The sequence below is a fragment of the Phocoena phocoena genome, chromosome 4 (genome assembly GCF_963924675.1).
Source record: "Phocoena phocoena chromosome 4, mPhoPho1.1, whole genome shotgun sequence".
Lineage (NCBI taxonomy): Eukaryota > Metazoa > Chordata > Mammalia > Artiodactyla > Phocoenidae > Phocoena > Phocoena phocoena.
In genome coordinates this window covers 77,019,858-77,046,943 of record NC_089222.1, presented here as the reverse complement: position 1 = coordinate 77,046,943, position 27,086 = coordinate 77,019,858, and the positions used below count along the sequence as shown (strand labels likewise).

Below are 27,086 nucleotides of genomic sequence, written 5' to 3'. Positions count from 1 at the left end.
ATTGTGGCTAGGAGACAGAATTTGCAGACGCTGCAAGAGAAAGGATTTAGGTTGGAGTTTTAGGAACTCTGTGGTGAGAGCGAGAACTATATGAGGCACAGGAATCAGGGAACGAGGGTTACTATCTTCTAGAGAGAGACACTTCCATTCATCTGGGAGGGCAGGGGCATGCGCAGATGACCTCCGGCCCCCAAACGTGCGGCTTAGAAGAAACGGACCCATCTTGCCATTTTCCCTCAGTCTGAGGCTAAGGCTCGGGGAGCAGGTATCCTCCTGCCAACAGACATCCTGGTCGAATCTTTGACTGTCTCTCAGCTTCAGTCCCCCAGCTGCCTTCAGTCTTAAACCCAAATGGGACAAAAGAGTAGTGAGACCTCCAGGAGAGGTGGAGCATGTAGACCACGGCCCTCGCCCTTCACGGGGCGGGGGGAGCATCAGAAAGGCAGTTTTTCCAAGCCGCTCAGAGCCTGGACCCCTGGCCATGTGCGCGGGCTGGGGGAGGGCCCCCGGCAGGCCTGGAGGCTGGGCTGGCCCAGATTGAAGCATCTGGTATTTCCTGTGGGACAGCTTATTCCTGACCTCCAGAAGAAAAACTGTTTCCCAGAGTTTTTTTTGAGAAGCCTCAGCCTGGTGGGGAATTTTAGAGGAAGGGGAGGGGGATGGGAACCAGGGATCCAATGAAGGGCTCAGCTAGACTGGTCCCTGGGAGAGCCCCTCAAGGCCACAGAGTCTGAAGACCACCCCCACCGTCTTGTGCTTTCTCTGAGTGTGTGGAGAGAGGAGGTGCGGGGTGTACGAGGTAGAGGGAGTGGTCCCAAGCCCTAGAGGCTCTGCTCCGAGGCTGCCCTCAGTCAGCAGTGTCTCCTGACCTGGTCCCCCCGGCATGCCAGGACAGTACAGCTCAGCTCCAGGTCACCTCCTCAGGGATGGTGCCTTCCTTGCCATCTCTAAGCACCCCTGGCTGTCGGTGGACCTCTTCTGTGCCCTGAGTTCACCTTTATCAGAGCTGGCCTCCCAAGGCTGTTACTGAAACACACGCCTCTCTCCCACGCTAGATCATGGAGGGCAGTGACTATTATGAATGTTTTTCCTGAGCCTGGAATGCAGTCAGTTTAAAAACAAAAATTTGCCATCCTGAGAATGTCCAAGGCATATTTCTGGAGCAGGTGATCTGGTAGGATCTATGCAACAGAAAGTCACGAACACTTAATCAAACAACCTACCACTGAAAAAGATAGTATAGTTTCTAAAAGGAAAAAAAAAATGCCTGACACAGAATTCTTCAAGTGGATTATGCATACAGTGAAAAGGGCTAGAAAACTGCCTCACACATAGTAGGTGCTGTATAAATCCTTGTGTTCTATAGGATGGACTTATACAGGTTTTGAAAAAGCCTTTGCAAGATCCCACACTGAAGGCAGTTAAAAATGAATCATCGGTTGACAGCAGCAACAAAAATGAACCCTCATTCATAGATGGGGAGAAATGTTTGCCAGGGACAGAAGCCTGGCCCGGTGACAGGAAACGAGGCATAAAGATGAAAGCACTTCTCAGGAGCAGCGCAGAGCCCACTGGCCAGCCATGGGCCTCCCAGTCCTGGGCCAAGGCCTGAGCAGCACTGCTGCGGGTCCAGAAAGGGCCTGGTGAGGCCACCCTGCAGGCCTGGAGGGCAGGCCCAGCTGCTGTAAGTGAGCACCCTCCGCCCTGCTGCTCTGGGGGATGCAAGCAGAGCAAGGACTCCTCCACAGGTCCCTCCAAGAAGGAACAGTCAACTCAACTGCCTGCCATCACACCTCTCCTGCTCTCCTTGGTACTAGACAGAGTGGACATAATCATGTTTTGGGGGGCCTGTGGGCTATGAGCCCTATCCAAGTACAGGGTTCAGAGAAGCACCCCTGAAACCTATCCACAGTGCCCACCAGCAGTAGGTCACAGACACACACATTGATGGGGGAAGGGCACAAGAGTCTGTCATGGCCAAAGGCCCCAGGGACAACAGTCTGGGAAGGAGTCCTGGGGGAAGTGAACCTTGATCTTAGATGAGGTAACAGAAGGGGGTTCAGTGCAGTGGAGCAAGTATGGTTCCGAGCCAGGGAGGCGGGGGTGGAGAGGATGCTCAGGAGGGTGTGAAGGATAGGGAAACCCACTTAGCAACCCCCTTCTCCCTACAAACCCCTCAAAACACCAGCTTCCTTCCTTGTTGCCACTGGTGCCGTCACTGTGACCCAGTCATGCCTTTGCTTCTTGCACTGCTTATCTCCTGTCTGTGCCCATGGCTACCTTGTTGGTCCAGGCCTCACCACCTTTCTCCCCACCCTCTTCGGTAAGCTCCTTCCTTGTCTTTGGGCACAGAATCAATCAAAAGCCGTAACCCCCAGCTTTGTGTCTATTGCTCTCCATTCCCAACTCTTACATGGCTCCCTGCTGCCTTTAGAATTGGGTTCCTTCTTAGCATGATGGAGGATGCAATGAGGCCGTGCCTCCCTCTCGAGCCCAGATGATGCTGGGAGCAGGCCTGCCTTGGCTGCCGCCTGTGCTCCTGCCCGGGGAAGCCCACACCCTCCCTCTCCTGCTGCGGGCCCTGCCTGCCTTCACACTTCAGATCAAGGCCCTGCTCTTTCACCACCAGCCTCTCCCTGCAGCCCAGCCCTCAGCTCCCTCTCCTCTCACTCCCAGCAGCCATCATCGGCACTTGGCTGGAAGAGGTTTATCACTGTGCGTGTGTGTCCTCTCTTTCCAGATCTATCAGGAGCAGATTTACTCATACCTCTCAGGGGTCCCACTCCCTGCAGAGGAGCCTCCTGAAGGGGTCACTGACCAGGCTTTACCGCAGCTTTTCTCCTGGGTCTGTGTTTGACCCGGGCTCTTGTAGACTTGGACAGGGAAGCACTAGAGAAGGGACAGTGGACACAGTGTGGCTGCTGCTTTGAGACCAGGCCTTCTCCCTACCAGGCCTGTTTCAAGGTCAGCTTCCTCTACTGCAGTGAAAATACCAGAAACTCACAAGCCCAGAGGGCACCGCCAGTCTTCCAGCCTCCTGACGACTGTTGGCCGTGTTGCGGAATAAACAGCCATTAGCCTTTTCCCTTGATAGACAACGCTCTCAGGGAGCTGACCAGGGAAGGACCAGGATGCTGACACGCTAACAAGAATTAACTAAGAGGTGATACAGCACAGCGGTCTAGGCGTTGGAACTCAAATGCCTGCCTTCCAATCCCAGCTCTGTTACTAACCAGCTGTGCAGCCTTGGGCAAAGCGCTTAACTTCTCTGTTAGATGGGCAGTACAGCGGTTGTGAGGATTAAATGAGTGAAAAGCATAGTAAGATGCCTGGGTCAGTGTCTGGCACGTGGTGTTCAATTAGTGCAGGCTATTCTTATTTTTCAAAGGAGAATTACAAATATTTAGAACCTTTTTAACAGTCGGTTTGGGGGCTATCTCCATAATTCCCCCCCTGCCCCCCTGCCCCAGTCTCTCTCTATTCTCTCACTGTGCTGGCCTTCATTTAATCATGTCTCCTTCCCCAGCTTTAGACCTAAAGGGTCTGTCTGAGGTGCTTTCTGTGGGAGGTGACACTGGAGTAGCCAGTGTAAAAGGGTCTCGGCGCCCAGCAGCTGTGCTACACCAAGGCACCCTGGGTATGAAGAGCCCATTCTAAGGGCTCAGGTGCGTTTCTGAGACCAGAGCTGAGGCGTGCTTACACTGCTTTGTCCAGCTGATTGTTTATAAGCAGCTCTTGGTGGCTCTGCAGGTTCCACGCAGGTCCCACAACAGCTGCACAGCCATGGGCATTGCCCTCAGCCGTCCAAACATCAGCTTCCCCGAGGGTGGTACAGCCACGGACCTCACAGCGTGTAGGACTATGGGACCACACATGTCCCCACGACGGCAGCTGCCCACCTTCCGTCTCGCCCCGAGAGGTCACCACAGGGTAACCTGGGAGATTCTCCTGGTCGAGGTTTCGGGTCAGTTTTACCCGAAACTTTCCAACAGGGAGGGGCCCACAGAGGTGGCAGGGAAGGCTTGGCATCCACTCCCCTGGACATCTCATCCCACCGTGGTGATCCCCCATACCTTCCTGTGTGTGGAAAGGCCGAACTAGCAGAGGCAGGGGGATGGATGAGATGACTTCTGGAGGCCCCTACCAAGCTGAGGATTTTCATGTGGAAATGCTATCGTGTCAACACATTAGCAGAAAAGACACCCTTTTTTTCTCTCCTGGCTAATTTCCCCTTTACTCCTTCAGCAGTTAGATTCAAAACGCTCAGCTGTTCCAGATTTGCTGTCTGAGCTGCAGAGTGAAGACAGAAACTCCATCGTGAGGGGAGAGGGATGCTATTTTCAAATGCTTCATTAGGGTTTTTAAGAGGAAGAAAGAAAGCCAGATGAGGGGTGAGGGAGGGGTGGAGAGGGGTGCCGTCAGAGGACGGGAAGGAAGGCAGCACAGCGGGGGGAGTGCTTCTGTCTCAGCTGATCTGGATTTGACAGGACCTGTCTGCTAGGGCCTCTGCCCTGACTGCCCTCTACCTCTCAAGGTTAAAATGCCACGACCCCGGGAGCTTGTGCCCTGCCCTGTCCAGAGCTACCAGCATCAGCCTCGAGTCAGGCCAGACTCTATCCTAGGGCCGGCCACCAGAGTGGGGCGTGGGAAGCCTGCTGTCCTCGGAGCTCCCATCCAGGACTGGGATTTACGGAAACATTTCAAACCAAATGAGGGGTCAGAGAAAATACCCGTCTCGTCCCCATCTCTTCTCTAGGTTAAACTGGCCCATCTGAGAACTCCAAACCCTGAAAGGCCCCAGATGGCAGGATTTAGGCCCCCCCCCCTTCTCTCCACAACCCAAGAATGTGAAATACCAGCAAACAAAAGTCTCATCCAAATTAGGAAGCGAGTGGCTCTGCCTGTGAGTATGTGCCATAGGGGCTGCTTGGGGTTTTGGCTTTGCCCCTCGGGTCCCTTCAAACACACAACGTTATCAAGACTTAAGTTGTTGACCCCAAATCACATCCCGTCACTGCACACCCTGACCTGAACCTAAAATACTGCTTCAAAGGCAGTTCTCAGCCCCAAGCCCCTGGTCAGCCCTAACCCCAGTGCCCCCATTTCCAAGCCTATGATCGGAGCCTTCTCTGGGCCAAAGCTGGGCATTAGCCCAGGCCTGCTCTGAGGAGCCACGCCTAGGGGTGCCATGAGGGGGCTCTGCCAGGCAGATGCCGAGATCTGGGAATGTGCCTGGGGGACCAGGCACCCACCCCTGTCCCCCTGCCATGGAGTGTGGCGGGCACCAATCCCGTGAGTGAGGGGCACAGAGAGTGGGCCTTTCCCACCCAGGCTCTGGGCTACCAACACCATCAACAAGCCAGGGCTCCAGGAGCTGACGGTGGCTGGGACAGAGCTACCCTTCCTCCTGGCCCCAACCGTGTTACCTTCTTGGGAGAGGACAATGAACTTGGTAGTCTTGAGCGTCTTTCCATTCAGGGTCCAGGTGATGGTGGCCGGGGGGTCAGAGGACACCTGGCACTGGAGCAGCAGTTTCTCACCCTCCACCACACGGAGATCTCGTAGCTTCTCCTTGAAGGCTGGGGCTGTCCCTTGGCTCTCGGGTCTTTTTTCATTATCTGTGGCCCCTGCATGGCCCCTCTTGCAGTTCACATCATTCTTAACCTCCTTCTTAAGTTCTTCATTCCCAGCTGGTTTGGGGGCCTCGGACAACTTGGCATTGCCCAAGGGTTTGGGGGTCTCGGCCGGCTTGGCATTGCCCATGGGTTTGGGGGTCTCAGCTGACTTGACATTACCCAAGGGTTTGGGGGTCTCAGTCAGCTTGGCATTACCCAAGGGTTTGGGGGTCTCGGCCGGCTTGGCATTGCCCATGGGTTTGGGGGTCTCGGCCGGCTTGGTATTGCCCATGGGTTTGGGGGTCTCGGCCGGCTTGGCATTGCCCATGGGTTTGGGAGTCTCGGCAGGCTTGGCATTGTCCATGGGTTTGGGGGTCTCGGCCAGCTTGGCATTGCCCATGGGTTTGGGGGTCTCGGCCGGCTTTGCATGGCCCATGGGTTTGGGGGTCTCGGCCAGCTTGGCATGGCCCATGGTTTTCAGAAACCCTGAAGGCTGGGCATTGCCTACAGGCTTGGGACCTTCTGCTGCCTTGGCATTCAAGGCTTCAGAGTTGTTACTGCCATTCTCTGCAGGTAATTTTTTCTTACTGCCCAACACCGAGCGAAAATCTGGGGTGGCAGGTTTTGGAGGTGGCACCTTCTCAGGCACAGGGGTCTTGGGGGTCCCCTTCTTGGCCAGGACAGAGCGGAAGTCCACCTGCTGGGGGCTATGCACCTTCCGCTCTTCCTCCGACACAGTCTTTGGCTTCACCTGCCGCTGCAGGTTGGCGCGGAAATCCATCTGCTCGGCTGGGATCTCCTTCAGGTCCTCTTCAGACAAGGTCTTGGTACTCACCTTCTTGCCCAGGAGGTCGCGGAAGTCCAGCTGCCCCACCTCCTGCTGGCGGATGGCCTCCTCGGTGTGCTGCCGCGTCTCCACACGCCGCGTGAGCACCCCACGCACGCCCTCGCCGTCTCCCTCGTCGGGCCCGCCCTGCCCTCCTGCTGGCCAGCCGGGCCTCAGGCTCCCGTAGCCGCCACCGCCACCACCATCAGCGCCAGCTCCTCGGCTGCAGAGGCCCTCACCGCTGGCAGGCTCCCTTCCCCTGCGACCAGTGAAGGGAAAAAGGAAAGTAGCAGGAGGAAAAGGGGCTGGGTAAGAAAGAGACGTCGGGGAGAGCAAATCCCCAGGGAGGGAAGGAGGGCGGAGGGGAGGGGGGCTGGCCAGGCCGTGTTTATAGAAGGGAACTTTGGTGAGAGGCGCTTGCTTTCTTAGTTGGTTTGTTACATCGGTAATGACTTCAGTAGCCTTATAAGGGTGTATGCCAAAAAAAAAAAAATAAATAAAAAAGTTCACCCCCCTCTCCTCCCCTGCTCTCCCTCCCTCATTCCCCTTCCAATCTCTCCCTCTTGGCTCGGGCAGCCTCTACTGGAGGATACAAACAATCTGGGGCTGCTGGGCTGGGCCTGCTGGGACCAGGAGGAAGGTGGGCGGGTGGTGGCACTGGGCCTGGCTGGGCAGCCCCTGGGTGGTACTCACCGCAGGACAGCTCTGGCAGGGCTGCTCTGTAGCATCAGTGATACCTGGCAACTGCATTCACCAACCCGGTTCCTGAAGAATTCAAGGGATCAGTACAGATCAAGAGGCTTTCTGGGCCAAGGGCCTGCCCAGCCTAGGGCTGTGAGGAGGGCGGGGCAGGCAGGGACTTGGCCATGGGCGGGCTGGCTGGCTGACCCCAGGGAAGACAGGACCCTGGGCTAAGCTGTGACCCTAACACACCCACACCAGACCTAGATTTAGGGCAGGGCCCTCCCCCACTTTGGTCACGCTTTATTTTTCCAGCTCTTGTTTAAAAAGGAAAAAAAACAAACAATCTTCTGGGCAATAGCTACGGTAGGCATCCAGAAGTAGGACTACTTTTCTGTAAGTATATTACAAAAATTATACGATCAATCCATCACTCAGTCAAGGAAGAGTGAAGACTAACACAGCTAAGGGCTGTGATGGAGCCCCTTGGTCTAGACTGTGTGGCCCCGGTCAGCCTGCCCAGTGACCCTGAGTCTGACTCCATGCTCCCTTAATACAGAGGTGGTTATTCCTTCTCCTCACAAGGTGCCCCTACCCGTAGATTTGTATTGATCAGCAATCAGTAGGGTGGGATGGGAAAGTTACAGGTCTTGGATTCAAGTAGACCCAGGTCCCAACCCCTTCCCCTGCTAGCCAGCTCTGTGAGTTTAGGCAAAATTACTTAACCTTGATGAACTTCATTTTTCTTACCTATAAAAACAATGCTGGGCTTCCCTGATGGTGCAGTGGTTAAGAATCCCCCTGCCAATGCAGGGGACACGGGTTTGAGCCCCAGTCCGGAAGATCCCACATGCCACGGAGCAGCTAAGGTCCCCTTCACCTGCTCATGAGATGAAAATACCCTCCAATCCCTACCCATCGGCGAATGCCCTCAGATCAGAACTTTTTGTATTAAAAACCTAACAGGTATCTCCCTACAAGGGTGACCCATTTTCTTCTTCCATTGGATGGAGAGGGCTCTGGATTCTTCAGCCCATTGTTAAAGCTGTTCATGACCAGCTGAGGCCCCTCTCCTCAGGAAAGGGGCTGCAACCAGGCTTGCTGTGCTGGGCTTACAGCAGATCAGCCCTCTGACCCCACAAGGCTGCCACCTGCTGGCATTTCTGGGCTCTGACCAGCCAAGAAGGTTCTGCTCAGACAAGGGGAAGTGGAGGTGCAGATCTGAGAGCCAAAGGTGACTCAGCCTGATAATAGCCACCTTCCAGCCTTCATGACTTGCAGCCACTATCTTTCTTGTCCCCACACAGCCCAGTGAGGCTCAGAGCACTGCTCTGCTCATTCATTGCAAAGGGAAGAAAGGGAGGCCCAGGAGTTTCCGGGATGCAGTGTTGGGCTCTTGGGGTCTCGCACTCATTCCCTGCACTTGGCCATCTTACTTGCACTTCAGGGGCTGACACATGCCCCAGACCCTACCGTAGACACAATCCATCTCACTTACTCATGGCAGCTCTGAAAGGTTGGGGTCAGCATTGTGTTTTGTTTTGTTTTTATTTATTTATTTTTGGCTGTGTGTGGGCTTTCTCTAGCTGTAGTGCACAGGGGCTACTCTTTGTTGCGGTGTGCAGGCTTCTCTTGTTGTGGAGCACGGGCTCTAGGTGCGCGGGCTTCAGTAGCTGTGGCACGTGGGCTCAGTAGTTGTGGCTTGTGGGCTCTAGAGCACAGGCTCAGGAGTTGTGGCGCACGGGCTTAGCTGCTCCGCGGCACGTGGGATCTTTCTGGACCGGGGCTCAAACCCGTGTCCCCTGCATTGGCAGGGGGATTCTTACCCACTGCACCATCAGGGAAGCCCAGCATTGTTTTTATAGGTAAGAAAAATGAAGTTCATCAAGGTTAAGTAATTTTGCCTAAACTCACAGAGCTGGCTAGCAGGGGAAGGGGTTGGGACCTGGGTCTACTTGAATCCAAGACCTGTAACTTTCCCATCCCACCCTACTGATTGCTGATCAGTACAAATCTACTCTGGGACATGTGTGTGTTTGTGTGTGTCTCTGTGTGTATGTGTATATCAACTGCAGGTATGTGGGCTCCACCTGATGGGCACCTGTGCCTGCAGGCCCATGTTTGGGAACGTGTGTTATGTCACCCCCACGTGGACAGAGAGCTGAGCATGTGTCCCGTAGCTCTGCCGATGCACGTGGTTATCTACCTTGCTTTGCCTGGCCTCCCTCCCAATGGAGGACCAGCTCCGGGTCAGGCCCCAGCAGCCCACTGTGTGACAGATGATTCTTGAGGGTCCCGGGGGGTCACTGTTCACTCCTAGACACTGGGACCCACATGACAGAAGGAGAGGTTGATCTTTCGTGCTCCCTAACCCTCCTCTCATCTTCTGGGGTCCCCTCCTGGTCACCTTCCTCAATGCTCAAGCTCTTGGGGGTGCAGATTCAAGGTTTGGGGAGTTTGAGGGCCCAGGGTGCTCCACAAACAGCAGTTAGGTGCCTCCTCAGTGCCAGGCCCTGGGAAAGCTGGGAGGCCCCCAGAGCATCCTGAGAACTCAGCACAGAAGGCTAACAGGGCTTGGGTCAACCATGGGAGGTCCCTTGGGGGTGAGGCCCAGCCCCCTGGCACCCCCCTTCTGCCAGGCTGCTGGCCAGTAGAGCCCACTCTGTTCCCACTTTTCTTTCAAGCACAGGGTACGGGGCCTGGGGTTGGCGTGGGGCAGGACAACAAGATGCCCAAGGGCCATGTTTTCTGGGGAGCCCTTTTTGACACCCCCTCAGCTGAGTTTCCTCCTCTCACAAGTAGCACACAGCCCAGGTGCAAAACTCAGGAGCAGACACTGACCAGATGGCCCTGCTGTGCCCTCGCCAAGCCCCTCAGAGGCTCTAAATGGTGGGGTGCCCTGACCCCCAAGCTGGAGTAAGCTCTATCTCCCCATGGGGGAAGCAGGTAAGCGCTTCTGTTGTTTCCTATTACCTGCCTTGAAGGAGGCAGGTACAGGTGGCCTTCCCCAGGCCTCACCCTGAGGTACCCAGGCAGTCTGAGGGGGCAGATGGGAGGTAGAGAACTTGGGATACCATGGCTGGCCCACTATGTATATCATTCCTTGGCATGGGGGTCACTATGCCTGCAGCCACAAACTTAAGTCTCTGCTAGACTTTGAAGGCTAATCCTGGGTTCTTCTGGAGACTGCAAAGGTCAGAGAGGCCTGTTGCCTGGAAGCCACGCCCCAGATAATCTAACCAGCTGATCAGCCTCTTCGGCCCTTTTTTTTTTTTTCTTTTTAATTTATTTATTTGTTTATTTTTGGCTGCATTGGGTCTTCATTGCTGCGCGGGCTTTTCTCTAGTTGTGGTGAGCTGGGGCCACCCCTTTTTGCAGTGCGCGGGCTTCTCATTGTGGTGGCTTCTCTTGTTGCGGAGCACGGGCTCCAGGCACACAGGCCTCAGTAGTTGCAGCACGCAGGCCCAGCAGTTGTGGCGCACGGGCCTAGCTGCTCCGTGGCATGTGGGATCTTCCCGGACCATGGCTTGAACCCTTGTCCCCTGCGTTAGCAGGCAGACTCTTAACCACTGCGCCACCAGGGAAGTCCCTCTGGCCCTCTTTGGTGCCTGCACATACTGTATTCAGTTACAAAGTCAGGCCTGAGACTGAGGCGCGACCCCCCATGCACAGCCCAGGTGCTGCCACAGAGGACATGCGGCTGTCGCCCTGTAAGCTGTACCTTTTGCAACTAACAGAATCCTTTGTGTTCCCTGCCTCCTAAACCCTGAATAAGAAGCCTCAGTCTTTGGCTACAAAGCCTTGGACGCTGTCCCACTCTGAATCACCCACCCCTGGAATGGATTTTATATGCAAAATTAGTTTAAAGAACTAATTTCCTGGCAAGTATCAATTTTTGAAATATTTCAGCTGGAATTTGGAGCTGACTTTTTGACATTTCCCCTTTTAGTTCAGAAGACAAGGGCTAGGGGAGGGAAGGGGAGGTAGAAACCAACCACCCGTATGTACCCCAAACTTCAGCAGGACAGAGAGTACCTGTCCCACCCCGACCCTCAGCCTGGCTTCCTCCCAGCCTCCTAGTCTCCCTCCTTGAAAGGCATTCTGTCCTGGGTCTAGGTCTGGTTTCTCTCTAGGTCTGGGTCTGAGAAAAGCCACAGGGCAGCGGGCCCCCTGGCAGGCCTGGCACACACTCCCCAGGGCAACTTTCCACGTACTGGCTCCTTCTCACTGGGGACAAAGCCAAGGCCAGGGCAGCAGCCTCCCAAAGGAATGAAGAGGCTGGACTCTGCGGAGGGAAAAGGGGCAAGGGCTGCACGTGTGGGGACCCTAGTGCGATGTCCCAGGCTTCCCAAGTTCCCAGTGCACTGAAACAAAGAATGGAGGAGCATCTGATTTAAAGACAGAGCTAGGGTTCCAGTCTAGGCTCTGCTACTCACCTTTGGGTGGCCGTGACCCTGAGGCCTCAGCTTCCCCCATTATTAAACAAGGAGGTGGCTAGATAACTTCTGAAGTCCCTTGCAGCTAGGACAGTCTAAGTTTTATGACTGTCCCCAGCTGGGCCCAGACAGTCTGCCTGCTGACCTCCCAGTGCAACCCTCCACTCTGGCCTGGCAGACTTCCCACAGCCTTGCTTTGTTCTTTCCTACCCTCTCGTGCTCAGCCTATCCAACGAGACTTTACTCATTTGCCTCAGAATCCCACAAAAACCTCATCTCTTCTAGGATGTCTAGCTTGATTACATGAGTATTATCTCCAAGCACCACTCCTTTCATACAGACAAGCTCTATTCTAACATACCATCAGTTTCCACTGTTTGTACTGGCCTAGAGGAAGAAGGAACTATCTTCTCTCCATTTTGGAGGCAGATTGGTCTTCCTGATAATAAATGGTTCAGACACAAGGCAAAGGCCGTTGATGTGTTCTGAGCATACTGCTGATGGTGGTAGGATGACCAGTCAGCCCATGAACATCTCATCAGCTGACCACAGACATGTTATTAGCTCAGCTGAGGTTTGCTGAGCCTTGCCCAGCTAAGTAGAATTTCCTAGCAGATCCAAAGATGCCCAATGAATAATAAATGGGTATTTTCTTAAAAGTCACTAAGTCTTGGGATGATCTGTTATACAGCAAAAGCTAATGATGCAAATATAAAGCACATGCCCAGAAAGGACCCAAGCCGATGGAGCACACGCTGGGTTTTGTCATTACTGTAGGAACAATGCTCCATCACGGCAGTAGCTTTGCCATATTGCTACGGAGCTCAGAGACTTGAACATGATGGACTCAGTACAGGGAAATGATTGATCCAGGAGAGCAAGCCCCTTGCAAAGTGGACGTGGCACAACCTGTTTGCAGAGTCCAGGTGCAGACAAGTGCTCTTCTTCAATGCTCATACCAACCCTAGGGGCTGGCGTTCTGTCTCTGTCAACCCAGGGTTGGCATGGAATTTTAAGAGTTAGAACATTTTAAAGGTAGAAGAACATTTCTGGATCACATTCATATAACAAATAGTTATCAAATGCTGACTACGGGCAGATACTGTTCTAGGCACTGGGAACACGGCAGTGTGACTTCATGGAGCTTACCTTCCCATGTTCCCTAGAAAGACCTTGAAAGGGAGGAAGAGGGAATGGGGAGAGTTAACGTCCCTGCAGTGGTTTTAAATGTCTACAAATTCTTTGACACTCCTTTCTCCAGGAGGTGGAGCTTAATCCCCCTCCGCTGGAGTATGGGTTGTACTTAGCGACTCACTTCTTGCAGAGTGTAGCAGGAGTAATGGCGTGTGACTTCCAAGGATAGGTCATACGAGACACTGCAAGTTCCAACTAGTTCTCTCTCTTGGACCACCAACTCTGGGGAAGCCAGCTGCCATGTCATGAAGACACTCAAGCAGCCCTAGGGAGAGGTCCACACAGCCAGGAGCTGAGGCCTCCTGCCGACAGCCCTGTGAGTGAGCCATCATAGATGTGGACCCTGCAGCCTCAGTCGAGCCTTCAGAGACAGCAGCCCCTGCCGACATCTTCACTGAAACCTCGCGTAAAACCCTGAGCCCAAACTCATCCAGCTAAGCAGATAATGAACACATTCCTTCTATCCTGCTGCTTTTCCAATTTGAATCCATCTTCCCTCCTTCATAGTCTTCATATACCAAATAATGGGGGAACAAAAGCCAGGATGTAATAAGACAGAGGACTCTGGGGAACTGAGCTCAGAGGAGAAGGCTCTCAGTGAACCTCTGTTGTACTGAAGTGGAACCCATACAGACTATGAGAGTGTAACTGTTTGTTGTCTGAGGCTGCTATGTATGGGGGTAATTTGTTACTCTGCAGGAGATAATGAACACATTCCTTCTATCCTGCTGCTTTTCCAATTTGAATCCATCTTCCCTCCTTCATAGTCTTCATATACCAAATAATGGGGGAACAAAAGCCAGGATGTAATAAGACAGAGGACTCTGGGGAACTGAGCTCAGAGGAGAAGGCTCTCAGTGAACCTCTGTTGTACTGAAGTGGAAGAAACAAAAGCAGCAGTACCAAGCCTGCACCTTCTTTACCTTGAACCAACCCCACGTTACTCTGTGATTCCTCTGGCTTCCCAGTCCCAGGCAGGGACTTTGCCGGGAGGTAGGAATTTGGGGGGTAGGGGTTAAAGGAGGTTGGCAGGTCATGCAGACTCACTTGAGCAGGATCTCATACTGGCCGGCATGCCAGGGCTGCACGTTCTTTAGAACCAGGGTGAACACGTCCTCATTCTGTAGCACCTCGAAGTGGCCAGTGTCTCTGGAGAGGGCTTTGCCGTCCCGGAGCCAGTGCACAGTGGGGAAGGGGTCCCCAGCTATGGCACAGGAGATGAGGACGCTCTGGCCCAGGCAGGCTGTCACGGAGCGGGGCTTGCTGATGAACCAGGGCTGGGTGCCATCCTGAGGCTCTGAAGTTAGCAAAGGATCGAGTTAGAGAGGGAGGCCTTTCAGCAGAGAGCACTCACTCAACTCTCCACGGCAGTGAAGGTCGGAAGACAGAGTGTTACCCACAGAACAGCTTGTCCAGAAATCACTTTCATTGAACATACAGGTAGAGCACATCCTTCTCATGGCAAATCTGTCTTAGTTACTTCTCACAGGATAATATTAACAAATGAATTTGTATATCCAAAGCATGGGGAGGTTGTCCAGAAGGTACAGGGGCACCGGCATATGTGCCAATGATCTGCGTGACATGTGTATGATTAAGGGCTGTCACTTGCTTCATGCGTGCTTAATTTGTCTCTCCTCTTAAATATGGGTTCTCTAAAGGCTAGGACCATCATAGGCCCGTAACTCATCTGTCACTGCCAAAGTGTTAGTGTGTTAGGAGATATCTCTCCCAGCACTCTCCACAGCTTGACACCAGTACCCCGGAGAGGGCAGGAGCTTCAGAAGGTAGGGAAGGGTGGCCCCACTCAGCCACAGCCTCAGATGTAGGATGGGGAGCTGCCACCGGGGCTGGGATGGGACCAAGGGAGCGTGGGGTCCGTGGTGGGGACAAAGTAGACTCACATGCTTTTCTCGCCTCCAAATCACCTTTGGAGAGACCATGGCAGCAAAGCCTCCCTGCCCCTGCCCCTGCCCGCCGCTGGTCAGCGGGTCAGCCTCACCTTGCACTGTGAGCATGGCCTGGGTGCGGACCTCTCCTGCGCTGTTCCAGGCTTCACAGGTGTAAGTGCCCGTGTCCTCCGGGAACACTTCCTGGATACAAAGGCTGTGCTGAGTGCCTCTCTGTTCAAAGTGGAAGTCCTCTGACTCCTGGATCTCATTCCCGTTGTGAAGCCAGATGACCTCAGGGGGTGGGTTCCCTGAACGGGGAGGAGAGGCAGGGGAGCTCGTCAGGGAGGTGCTTCCCTGGGCTGTGCAGCAACTCTACTTAATACTATGACGTTGTATTGCATAAGTTTTCCCATCCATAACATATTCTAACCCTATCTATCTCAAAGGTTCACCGGGAGGATTAAATAAATTAATACCTTAGCAGCCCACTAGAAACGCTGATTGGAATAACATCTGGCACAAAGAAAGTACTCAATGCATGTTCATTGTAATTACTTAACAACAGATTTGGGGAAACCAGAAAGAATCCAGAAGTGAAAAATATGACTTCAGAGATAAAAGAGGAAACCTAGAAGAATGGTTTTTAAAATTAGAATTCAAACTGCTTGATAATGCTGAGTGGTAGCTGGATCAGTGGGTTCCACACTGTTTCCCGCTGTGCACACCTCACACCTTGTGTACATGCCCAGGCAATGCCATGGGGACTTCACAGAAACTCCCTTGTCAGTTTTCACCAAGGGAAAGCTCCCTTAGCGCTTCATTTTGCTACCATACAAATGTTGTCCAAGGGTGAAGATGGGTACCAGGCTTTCCCGATGGGTACCAGGCTTTCTAAACCCAGCTCATGGTGGAGAGCATTTTCACTTTTACTAGTCTACTTCCCCAGGTAGCTTCTAGCCATTGGTTTGGGCATAAACCAATGGCCACCTGTGAGGGTTTCCTCTGCAGAAAGAGCTGAGCCATTGCACTCTGCTTCCAGGGGAGCAAGTCCCCGGGAACGGCTGCTGAGGGAGGCTGCGTGGTATCAAGCCCTTTCAAGGACAGAGGAGACCACCATCTGTCTCTGATGGGGTAGCCAGCATGTGTCTGGAGGCCAGGTGCAGGGTACCTCTGATTTCTATCAACTCGAGGAGTATGTGCAGGGGAGGGGACCCAGCCTCTGCCTGCACTGTCCCGGGACTGCCTTCAGCAGGGAGCAGGGAGTTCATCCTAGGATCCCTAAAAGGGTGAGCCCATGGATTCTCTCCCAACTCATCTTTATCGCTTCTGCAACTCAAAAGGAACTGAAAAGCCAGATAGGACCTCCAGGCTGTCGCGGGACTGATCAGAGGCCAGCATGAGCCCGCGTCAGTAAGTCTGTCCCAGGATATTCCACAGGCTTCGCTTGCCGGCTTCTAGCAAAAACAGTAAAATCCCACACTCGTGTCACCCCATCCATTTGAGAAGGACCCCTGTTCTATCTTCTCACCCTAACATTTGAGTAGAGCAACTGAGACTTACCTTCCAAGGGTTAGAAAGTTCTCACATCATCTGGTTTTGGACCTGTGTTCACAATCTTCCAGCTACATTGGCCATACTATGTTCTCAGTTAATCTCTCACCTCTCTAGCATGGCCATCTTTTTCCCTGGACCACTTAACCTCGAATCCAGAAAATCCAGCCCAGAGATAGCAGAAGAGAGGGACCAAGAGGCTCCACTTCTTTGGGCCCACTGACTGACAGTCCCAGGCTGCCTTTCTGGTAGACAGTGATCTGAGCGGGATGTCGGGAAGCAAAGCCCATGTTGCAACCATGCCCGTTTCCACGTATACCCCGGGGACAGAGATGCAGGGACAGACCTGACACCTGGACTGTCATGGTGACCTGGCTCCCATCCATGACTCTGAGATCAGAGAGGCCTTGCAGGAATAGGGGCGCGACGGGCTTGCTGGAGGCCGTGGGCAGGAGGTACTCACTCTTCTCGTCACTCTTCTTTTCTGCGTGGCAAAAGAATGTGGGGTGAACAGTCACTCATTCATTCTGCAGACACAGACGAATGAGCACTCAGCACATGAATGTGTTGGGGCTCAAGTTCCCGCCAGAAACTGACCGCTGCCAGATAAGGAGCTCGGGAGGCCCTGGAGACGCCTAGGAACAAGGCGTGCCCATTTCCCTGTGTGGCATGACAGTGCTCTTGCCTCACAGCAGGAAAGGATGAGGCCTCTGTAGGGCCATGTCCAACCTAGGCTCTGGCTCCCCAGGAGCACTTCCAGGGGATGGAGGCTGGGAGTGGGGGAGCCAAAACTTGGCATCTTATGAGACTTTTTTTCCCCTTAAATTGTATTTACTCTTTTGAATAAGTGATACATTCATATAACATAAAATTCAAAAGGTACAAAGGGTATGTGTACAGTCTCCCTTCTACCCCTGTCCTCCGGCCAAATGTCTCTCCCCAGAGGCAACCGATTTTCAGTTCCTTGCTCACCTTGCCAAAGACGGTCCATGTGTATAACACACAATAGCATATCGGTATACTCTTTAATTTTTCTTCTCTTAAAAAAAATGATAGCACACTATACACAGTGATTGGCATCTTGCTTTTTCATCTAACAATACAGCTATCCTTCAGTATCTGCAGGGTACTGGTACCAGGACCCCTTGCAGATACCAACATCTGCAGATGCTCCAGTCCCTTATATAAAATGCATAAAACCTAAAATCCTCCTGTACACTTTAAATCATCTCTAGATTACTTATAATACCTAATACAATGTCAATGCTATGTAAAGAGTTGCCAGTGCGGCAAATTCAAGTTTCCCTTTTTGAAACTTTCTGGAATTTTTTTTCTCGAATATTTTTGATATGCGGTTAGTTGAATACGCAGATGCAGAGCCCATGAGGGCTGACTCTGTATGTTGATGTTTCTCATAAAACAGAACTGGAGAGCTTCCTCATTGTTTTCTATGACTGCATGATGCTCCTTTACCATCTCCTGAGATTTTAAGCACCTCAGGAAAGTCAAAGATGCTACATAATTAGAATAACTAAAATTAAAGACTGATCAACCTAAGTACTGGGGTCTGGCAAGGATGTGGGGCAACTAGAACTCTCCTACACTGCTGGTGCGAGTGTAAAATAGTACAGAGCCTTTTAAAAGCAGTTTGGCGGGCTTCCCTGGTGGCGCAGTGGTTGAGAGTCCGCCTGCCGATACAGGGGACACGGGTTCGTGCCCTGGTCTGGGAAGATCCCACATGCCGCGGAGCGGCTGGGCCCGTGAGCCATGGCCGCTGAGCCTGCGCGTCCGGAGCCTGTGCTCCGCAACGGGAGAGGCCACAGCAGTGGGAGGGCCCCGTACCGCAAAAAAAAAAAAAAAAAAACAGTTTGGCAGTTTCTTAAAAAGTTAAACATACATTTAGCATATGAGCCATTCATTCTACTCCTGGGTGTTTACACAAGAGAAATGAAAGCACATATCCATACAAAGAGTTGCACACAAACATTCATAGCGGTTTTATTCCTAACGGCCCCAAACTGGAAACAACTCAAATATTCCATCAACAAGTAAATGAATAAACAAATTATGATATATCCGTACAATGGAATACTACTCAGCGCTAATGAGAGACACTACGACAGGGACAAATCTCACAAAAATTACACTGCGTGAAAGAAGCCAGGCGAAGAAAGAGTACCTAATGGATGATTCCATTTACATAAAATTCTAGAAAATGCAAAATATAGTGACAGAAAGGTTGCTTGGGGCGGGCGTTGTGGGGAGGGATTGTAAGGGGAAACAAGGAAGCATTTTTGGGTGATGGAGATGTTCATTTTTAAAGATTGTGGTGAAGGTTTCATGGGTGAAGCCTTCAAATTAAACACCATAAATAGATGCAGTTTGTTGTACAACCAAAACGGGTAGGGGGGGTGGTGGCGGAATCTCTCTCTGGGAGGGGGAAGGAGTGCACCGGCTAGACAAAGACAAAAACTAGAACAGCTCTCTGGGTTCAGGGCTGGCCTACTCACTCCCACTCCATTCGCTGGGGAGATGGGTTAACAAATAGGCTTTCCATTATTCTTAGAATCCTCCCTGCGCCGGGCTCTGACCTGCCTCGTGTGAGCCGCACAGGGGAAGGAGCCGTAAGGTTAGGTTGGGCTGGTGTCTCTTTCCCACACAGGATGGCCCTCGTGCAGGGCAAGCTCCCAGCTGCCCCGTCTCTGATCCTGCCCTTCGTCCTGTGAGCCAGGTGGCTTTGACCTTCAATAACTCTTTGTTAGCCTTCTTATTTTTGTCTTTGGGGGAGGGGGGCAGGGGTAGGGACCAAGAAGGCTATGGTATCTCTAAGTTAAACTCTAAGTTTGGGGGAAGAGGGACTGTGGTATTTTGAGTTCTTTTTAGCACAGGGCCACACATACCAGACCTTCTCCTGGAAGCCTGCAGCCATAAGGACACATTTCCAGGGTGCTTTCCATATCTGGGAAAGGCCTAACTCCAAACTGGCCACTAGATTTTTATCTGCTGGCACTGAAAACAAAATATGGTGCACTGCAGAGCACACCCATCACGGCTTCTGTGAATGAGGGTGAGAGAGGCTGGGGAGACCAGGTAGGTAGGAGGACAATTTCCCCGTGCCGTGTGAAGGGAGTGGAGCCAGAGTGCAAGGGAAGACAGGGCCTATGACCAGAGGATGGGCTCTCAGAGTCATCCTGTCTCAGCCCCTGGCATCACTGCCTTTGACAGGGGGCAGCCTGGCAGGCTTGGCCTTGTTAGAAGGCCCCAGGAGTGGGCTCCGGGGGCCCAATATTGGAAATGCAGAGATCTCCTTTCTCTGACTGAGTGGCAGTAGCCAGGGAAGCAGGCTGCCTCAGGAGAGTTGAGGAATTTCCTGTCTTGCACAGACTGAGAAGGCTGGAGGACAAAATGTTTTTGCCTGTCCAGGGCCCTCCCTGTTCCTGCCTCTCCGCTGTCTCAGCCAGAGTCCCCAGCTTCGCAGAGCTCCCTGCAGATGGGCTCTTATTCCTAGGTGCTGTGGAAACATCAAAAACTCCAGCTCCCTTTCCTTCAAGCCAGTGCAGCTCCTCTTTGACCCCCACCATCTCCTGGGTCTTTCTACTGCCCAGTTTTCTGGCCTGGGGCTTTGGCAAAACCAGGCCACCCTACTGGTCTCGGCCAGTGGGGACTAAATGCCTATCTATAGCTCCCTGTCCTGAGAGAGTGGCCTGGGCACTGACTCCCAGGTGGCAGCTCACTGGTTCTCTGAAAGTCACTGAAATGTAGGATCTGAAGCTGGGTCCTGGTCTTGGGCAAGTCACTGCCTCTCTCAGAAGCTCGACTTCTTCGTCTGTATTTAGGGTAATAATAGTATCATCACAGGACCTGGGGGTTTGAAAGAGATAATCTGTGAAAATACTTTGTCCGGCCATCCATCATCAACAGTCGCAGGTGTGTGAGGCTGGCACGAGAGCTGACTCACACCTACCCGCTTGGGCGCAATTAGCTGGTGGGTTTATCAGCGAAAGAAGAACAAACAGAGCCTGGACCCTCACCCCAGGATTACAGACTCATTTTGATGTAACCTAAGGGAAATACTGTTAGGAATACAAATGTGTTGCTTAAAAATATCATGGATATATCTAAAGTAAATCTAAAGCAATTTGAGAACAAAATTTCACTGCATTCCCTCAGAGAGAGATGAGAGAGAGTGCCTGAATCTGTGGGAACTGCCCCTGGTAGGCATTTAGTTCCAATGTCACCGATCGCCTCTGACCCTGTTCTTGCCTCCCCGAAGCCCCGCTGTAAGGAGAGAAGAGGGAAGCGACTGGGAGGAAATGTGCAGAATGAACCTATTCTCAGACCTGCCGTTCAGGGTCACATGGGACTAGAGCTACGGTGAATCGGGCTAGTGGGTGGCTGAGTCATCCCCAGCATTCAACCTCCCCAGAATCTTCAGAGTGAGAAAACCAACCCCCTACAACTATACTCTGCGCTGGGGTTCAGGAGCCAACAAGGATGTCAGTTTTGAGACAAGCAGCTTCCTCTAGGTGACCTGAGAGAAGCATCCCTAACTTGAATCCTGAAACCCCAGTCATAACCCCACCGCCCCACTTTACTGGTAGTGAGGCCAGGACGTGCTCAGGTGAAGGGAGTTGCCCAAGGTCCCAGAGCCTGTGACAGGCAGACCTAGAGCTCACCCCAGGTCTCCTGACTGCAAGGCCAAGGTGTTCTGGAGGTTGTCTCTTCCAAGGGAGCCAGCCACCTCCCGTGATGCCCATGCTGAACTCCCCACGAGGGCAAATGTCCTATGCTGACCCCCATTCTTGATCCTTGACAAGGCAGAAAGCTAACGCAGAGCAGGGAAAGCCGGGGAAAAGGGCAAGGCGTGTGTATGTCATTTAATTCCAAAGCCACACACAACTTCTTCTCGCTCATCTGTGGCTGACTGACCACGTATCAGTTTATGCTCACTCTTGTGTGGACTTAGATAAAACAAGAAGAGACAGATGGAGACAGGTGCTGTGAACTCACAGCCTGAGCTGCGTGATCTGAAGCAAGTTCCCCATCCTAAGCCTCAGTGTTCTCTCCTCTAAACTGATAAGAATACGACAGTTCTCATCAGTTACTGACAGTCATGCAACAGTGATAAGGGTAATGCACACATCATCAGTATAACGCATGACAAATACTGCAGGGTTTTCAGATGATTCAAAGAAGTAACTCCCATAAAACAGCTACAAGAATATCTGACACATAATAAGTACAGGAATAAATGTTTTGTGCTTCTCCTAACCCAACTGACTGTTTTTGGTTGAGCAAACTCAACCTGACAATAACTACGATGAGAAAAGTCTCCCAAATCTGGACATTCACATTTAATCAGGCAGAGATCTGAAAGGTCTCAGCTTCCATTGAGATAACATTATAATAATTCCTTACAAAGTTTAGCACCTCACCATTCTAAAGGATTCTAAAGGATGTCTGCAGCTCTCAGTTTATCCTCAACACCCCCTGAAGTAGGGAAGATTATGCCCTCATTTTACAGCAGAAAGAGCTGAGGCTCAAATTGGAGAAGGAACTGTTAAAGCAAATAAAGTTGAATCCATCCCCTCAAACCATATATAAGTGGATTAAAGATAACATCTCTCCCAAACTTCATGTAGAGAAAGGATTTGTGCACATCTTAATGACTAGCTTCTTATAGTACATTTCTAGTGAAGTAAACCCACCCAGTGATGAAACAGATTCTTCTCCTGCTCCTTCCGAAAAACAACTGCTTCTTTCCTTCAAGCCAGTAATGCAGAAATTCCTTCATGATCACGTTGATCTACAAGTTAGTGCCCTCTCTGCTCTTCAGGTGCACTGCTACAATAGCAACTTCCCGAAAGGCATGTTACTCCTCTTTTTTGTTCACTTCTATGACATGGAGATGATCGAAGAAGAAGCTTTCTTGGCTTGGAAAGAAGATAGAACCCAAGAGTTTCCAGGGAAAGGCAAGGCTTTGTTCCAGGTGAATCAGTGGCTAACCTGGCTAGAAACTGCTGATGAAGAAGAATCAGAAGAAGCTGACTATAAAAGAACCAGCCAAAGCCTTAAATTGTGGGAAACATACTGTGGCTATGATATAACTGCATTTGACCTAACCACTGTGAAAATTCATTCTGCTGTAAAGTTTTCACAGTATTTAAAGCAGAAGCATGTCAGTTAGGATTTCCTTCTGCATAAGGTTTTTTTGTAGTGTAATGTCTTAATCATAGTCTACCAACAAATATTTTAGGAGTATCTTTAATGTTTAGATAGTATATTAAATGCAGCATGCAATATTACATCATAAGTTCTCAAGCAGAGGCAGTCTATTGCAAAGACCTTCTTTGCTGCCAGTTATCATAGGCTGTTTTAAGTTAGAAAACTGAAGAGCAGCACTGAATGCGGTAGAAATGCACTTTGCTCAGTAATACTTGAGTTGTTGCAATATTTGATTATCCATTTGGTTGTTACAGAAAAATTCTTACCTGTAGTTGACGGTTGCTGCCGTAAGAACATATTGCCTGTATCTCTACCTCTAGTAACGGGCTTTATGTGCTAGGTTTTAATATCCTCGAGCCTGGGCAAGTGCACGAGTCTTTTTAAAAGAAACATGGTTTACTTGCACAAAACGGATCAGTTTTGAGAGATCGTAAATGCCCTTGAAGTGGTCTTCGTGGGTATGAAACAAATTGTGAGAATTTGAATTGGTCCCTCTTATTATAGTACTGAAATTAAGTCTACTTAATTTGTCAAGTCATGTTCATGCCCTGATTTTATATACTTCCTTTAGAGAAGGAAGCTGGTCTGTCCTAAGAGCTGACATGGCCAACAGAGTCCTGGTCTGGATGCTTCCCTTCCTGTCCTGAGAACAAAGGCCAGTTGCCTAGATTCCACTGGGAGCTTTCTGTCACTGTGCTCACGCCCAGAGTCGCCGATTCTCCTAGAGATGTCTCTTCTAGGGTTGTGCTTTAGCTGTCACCTGGCACAGTCCTGGTTTGAGGCGGGGAAGGCGGGCCAGGGTCTGAGGTGAGAGGGCCCCAGTGGCCATGGAGCCTCAGGGAACCTGAGCCTCCTTCATTTGGGGAAGGCAGGCACTGGCCATGGCACACCAATAGCAAGGGAGGGGTCCCTGGGACCCTATGACAGACTTGCTACCCAGCTCAAATGGGGCCAGACTAGATAGACCCCAGGGCTTCCCCACACTTGTGCTTCCTCTGCTTTGCTGAGACCAACCCCAGAGGGGCCCTTCTTTCTGGAATAAAGGATGGGCCAAGCCTCCTCGATTTACTGATCTGAAGTGGACTTATCTGTTGCTCTGGTACTTGGTCAATTGGCCAGTGGCTCTCTACTCCCTCACTGACTTACTCTGCTGTTAAACTTAGCAGCCAGGTACTGGGGGCTCTGTTCCATTTTGAGAGAAAGGAAAAGGACCCGGCCTGTCCTCCAGTGGGAAAGACAAGAACTAAGATTAAGAATGCTGGGACTTCCCTCGTGGTGCAGTGGTTAAGAATTGTCTGCCAATGCAGGGGACACGGGTTCGAGCCCCGGTCCGGGAAGATCCCACATGCTGCGGAGCAACTAAGCCCATGCGCCACAACTACTGAGCCCGCGCTCTAGAGCCCACATGCCACAGCTACTGAAGCCCGCGCGCCTAGAGCCCGTGTTCCGCAACAAAAGAAGCCACCGCAAGAAGCCCCCGCACTGCAACGAAGAGTAGCCTCTGCTCGCCGCAACTAGAGAAAGCCCGTGCACAGCAATGAAGACCCAACGTAGCCAAAAATAAATAGATAAACTAAAAAAAAAAAGAACGCTTATAAGCAGTTTATTGACAAGTAAAAATGATGCCACATAGACTAAGCTGTAGCAAGACTTAAGGAAGGGAAAGAGGAGCGAGAGGAGAGAAGAGAGGGCGGGAGAAAGAAGGAACATGGAAGAGGGACTGAGGGAAAAGGAAGGAGAGAGATGGCGGGGGAGCACTGCTTTCTGACCTTACAGACCCTCCGAATTTTCCCTCCTTGGCCATGATTGCCCTGTTTTGACTCATCAGAAACTGTTTTTGAAGACAGTTCCTAGTCATGAACTTAAACATAAAATTCTTGCTCTGGGGAAGCAAAAATATCAAACAAATGATTTCTCAGGGTCCCAGAGCAGCAAAGTAGAAAGCAGATGGGCTGAGGCAGCTGGAGGCCTAGAGCTGCTGCCTATTAGCTGGGTTATTGTGACTTGACCTCTGAGCATCGATTTTCTTCATCTGTAAAGCAGAGTTAATTCAAAAGTGGAAAGTGGAGTTGTTATGGGAATTAAATAAGACCCACCAGCTTTTCTAACTGATTAGATTTTGTCTGTCAAAACAATGTTCCTCATTAGAAAAGCTGATTGATAGTGGTCTTGTTTCAACACTTATAGGAACTGGTATTAACCCAATACTAGATTTTGAAAAGCTCTTATCTAGGGGAAGTTAAGTACCCACACAACAGGTGCTATTTGTTACCTTTCTCATGAATTCGCATACAATAACCGGTATAACCCTGCTCCTCAAACCTGGAGACACGAGTGAGGGCTTTGGCTTCTCTTGGGCTTGAAATTAAGAAGCCCCTACAGCCTTTGTCCCAGTGCTGGTGTGACGGCAGTGTCTCCCTCTATACTGCAGTCATTCTCCTGTTCTTCCCGTCTGGGTCCTTCCTCTCTTTCTATGGGTTTAGCAAGAAAAACAATTCTGAATTTCTCCTTAGAAATTTTCTCTTGGAAGTTTTCTCCACCTGTCAACTTTTACTAGCCCACACGCTGCTCTCTAAAGCGCCCCCATGGTTATGGATCTGAATTTGCATACACATTGAGTAGTTTGCCTTGAAAAGGGCCCTTAGCAGGCTCCCAGCTCACTCAAAACTCGTGTCAGATTAAAACAAAAAATTATAGAATGTTACCTTTCAAGTGTTTAAACAGATGACACAAATATGGAACAGAGACAGAATACCCTACCGTCTTAAGAGCTCCTGAAACCGTGTACAAGTCCCTGGGTCCTTGCCGTGTTGTAACAAAAACAGAAATGAAGTTTTTCCTCTCTTAATAACAAGGAAAATAAAGGGAACAGTGAACAGGTGAGAGAAGAAACATAAACTGACCTGAAAGAATTAATCGATCCTAGTTTTACTTTAACTGTTACTAATCTGTAGTGTCTGTAACTAGATTTGTCCTTCAAAAGCTAACCTCTAAGGCTCTCTGACATTCTGTGAATTACATCCTGCACCTCTCACGCCCTAATTCCCTGTGAATTACATCCTGCCCCTAACACTCTCTGATCCTGTGTGAATTACATCCTGCACCTGGTGTTTATACTCCCTGAACTCTCTTGTAGCAAATCACCCCTTGTAGCATTCTGCATTTCAGAAAGGTGTGGGCCAGTAACTCAGACACAACAGACTGAGCTGCTGCAGGCAATTACCAGGCTGCCTGACACCAGCTGTGACTGTTTTGAAATAATGCAAGAAGAAAAATGCAAGACCTTCATTACTTTGATCCTTATCACCTACCCCAGACTGTGAGCTCCACCTATAAGACCTCTTCTGATTCCTGGGGGTGGGGCGCACAGTTCTTGAGGTGCTAGCCTACTCTTTGCCTGGCAACAAATAAAGCTTCTCTATTTCTTTTCCTCCGAAACTGTCTCCGTATTTCCGTTTGGCATTGATGCACAGAGAGCCAAGATTTTTGGCATCACTCCCCAGGGCTTCCCACCTGGGGAGGGACCACTGCCTGTCACAGCTTTTACTAAGTCCTGCTGTCAGAGCCTCAGGCCCGGTCTCTCAGCCTCTTCCCTGCTCTGACACCAGCGTCTCTGGACCCACAGGTTGTCACCAAATAAAGGTGGACATGGAAGGGCCCTCCCCTACTTCCTAGCATCCCCCACTCCTCTCAGGTATGCAGCCACACGGACCTTTTGAAGATGCATAGTTAGGGGGAGGGAAAATGATTGCGTTTATCTCCGATCTGCTGAAGATTTTCCTTAAGCTTTGAACCTGAGCTATTTTGTTTAGTCATAAAAATGCAAAATACCATTCCAACAGCAAATCCGATTCACTCCAAACCCTGTTATACTGTGGAAATTAAGTAAATTACCAACAAAAGGCTGTTCTGGAAGCACAATCCTCCCTTCTTTATTTGGTGCTCAAAATCCAGCAAGGTCCAGGGATCATGGTCTAGCTTCCTCCTTTCCCTAAGTTCCAGGACTGCTGACTCTAGAGGGCTCATCAAGGAAGCTTACCTTCACCCAGCCACTCCCCATCTGCAGAGCATTTATGCACGGTGCAAATCCCTCCCCGGGGATGGATGCGAGCTCTCTTCCAACAAAAGTCTGTCTCTTAACCAAATAAACCTACTTGGAGCATCAGCAAAAGGTCTACTTCGTTGGGCATAAAAAGAGACCCTTCCCCCCATAGCCTTGCTCTCTCTTTTGGCTTTTCTTCTCCCCATTGATTTCTCCAGAACCTAAAAAGCAAATGGGAAGAAGCGGCAAGAAAAAGAATGCAAGGAAACAATGACGAATGACATCCCCAAAAGGATCTCTGACCACTAATGATAGGGTTGCCAGATGGGAGGCAGGAATCATTGCAACCATAGCCGTCTTACTGCCTTAGAAGTTATAATCAAACTCTAAATGTAAAGGTAAACCATCCAAGCCAGCTGACGTTCCCTCCCGAGGCATGTCTGGGAACCATACTCTCCACCACACTGTCAAAGCACACATCACATTTTGCCATTAGGAACAGAAAACTGTAATTTCGGATGGCATTCCTGACCAAGAGCTCTGGGCAAATAAATGCTAGAGATGACCTGCAATGGCTGTAGAAGTAGACCACGATGTAGCTCTAATTGTCCAATTAGTAAAATA

The 27,086-nt window shown here is 51.0% G+C and overlaps 1 protein-coding gene and 1 pseudogene across 8 annotated transcripts in view; one reads left to right on the top strand and one right to left on the bottom strand.

Moving 5' to 3' along the window:
* MYLK (myosin light chain kinase) overlaps window positions 1-27,086 on the bottom strand; it is a 178,841-nt gene that overhangs the window by 73,255 nt on the left and 78,500 nt on the right. For 6 of the 8 annotated variants that reach the window (XM_065876031.1, XM_065876035.1, XM_065876033.1 and 3 more), the window contains 6 exons: window positions 16,542-16,679; window positions 14,755-14,952; window positions 13,800-14,049; window positions 7,135-7,206; window positions 6,095-6,700; window positions 5,427-5,806 (listed from right to left, as the gene is read on the bottom strand). In XM_065876031.1, coding sequence (XP_065732103.1) covers window positions 5,427-5,806; window positions 6,095-6,700; window positions 7,135-7,206; window positions 13,800-14,049; window positions 14,755-14,952; window positions 16,542-16,679 — 1,644 coding nt within the window. Of the gene's footprint in view, window positions 1-5,426; window positions 6,701-7,134; window positions 7,207-13,799; window positions 14,050-14,754; window positions 14,953-16,541; window positions 16,680-27,086 lie in introns of all 8 variants that reach the window. The other 2 variants (XM_065876030.1, XM_065876032.1) reach the window with 2 other exon arrangements.
* On the top strand, window positions 18,859-22,382 carry LOC136122571 (eukaryotic translation initiation factor 4 gamma 2 pseudogene; annotated as a pseudogene).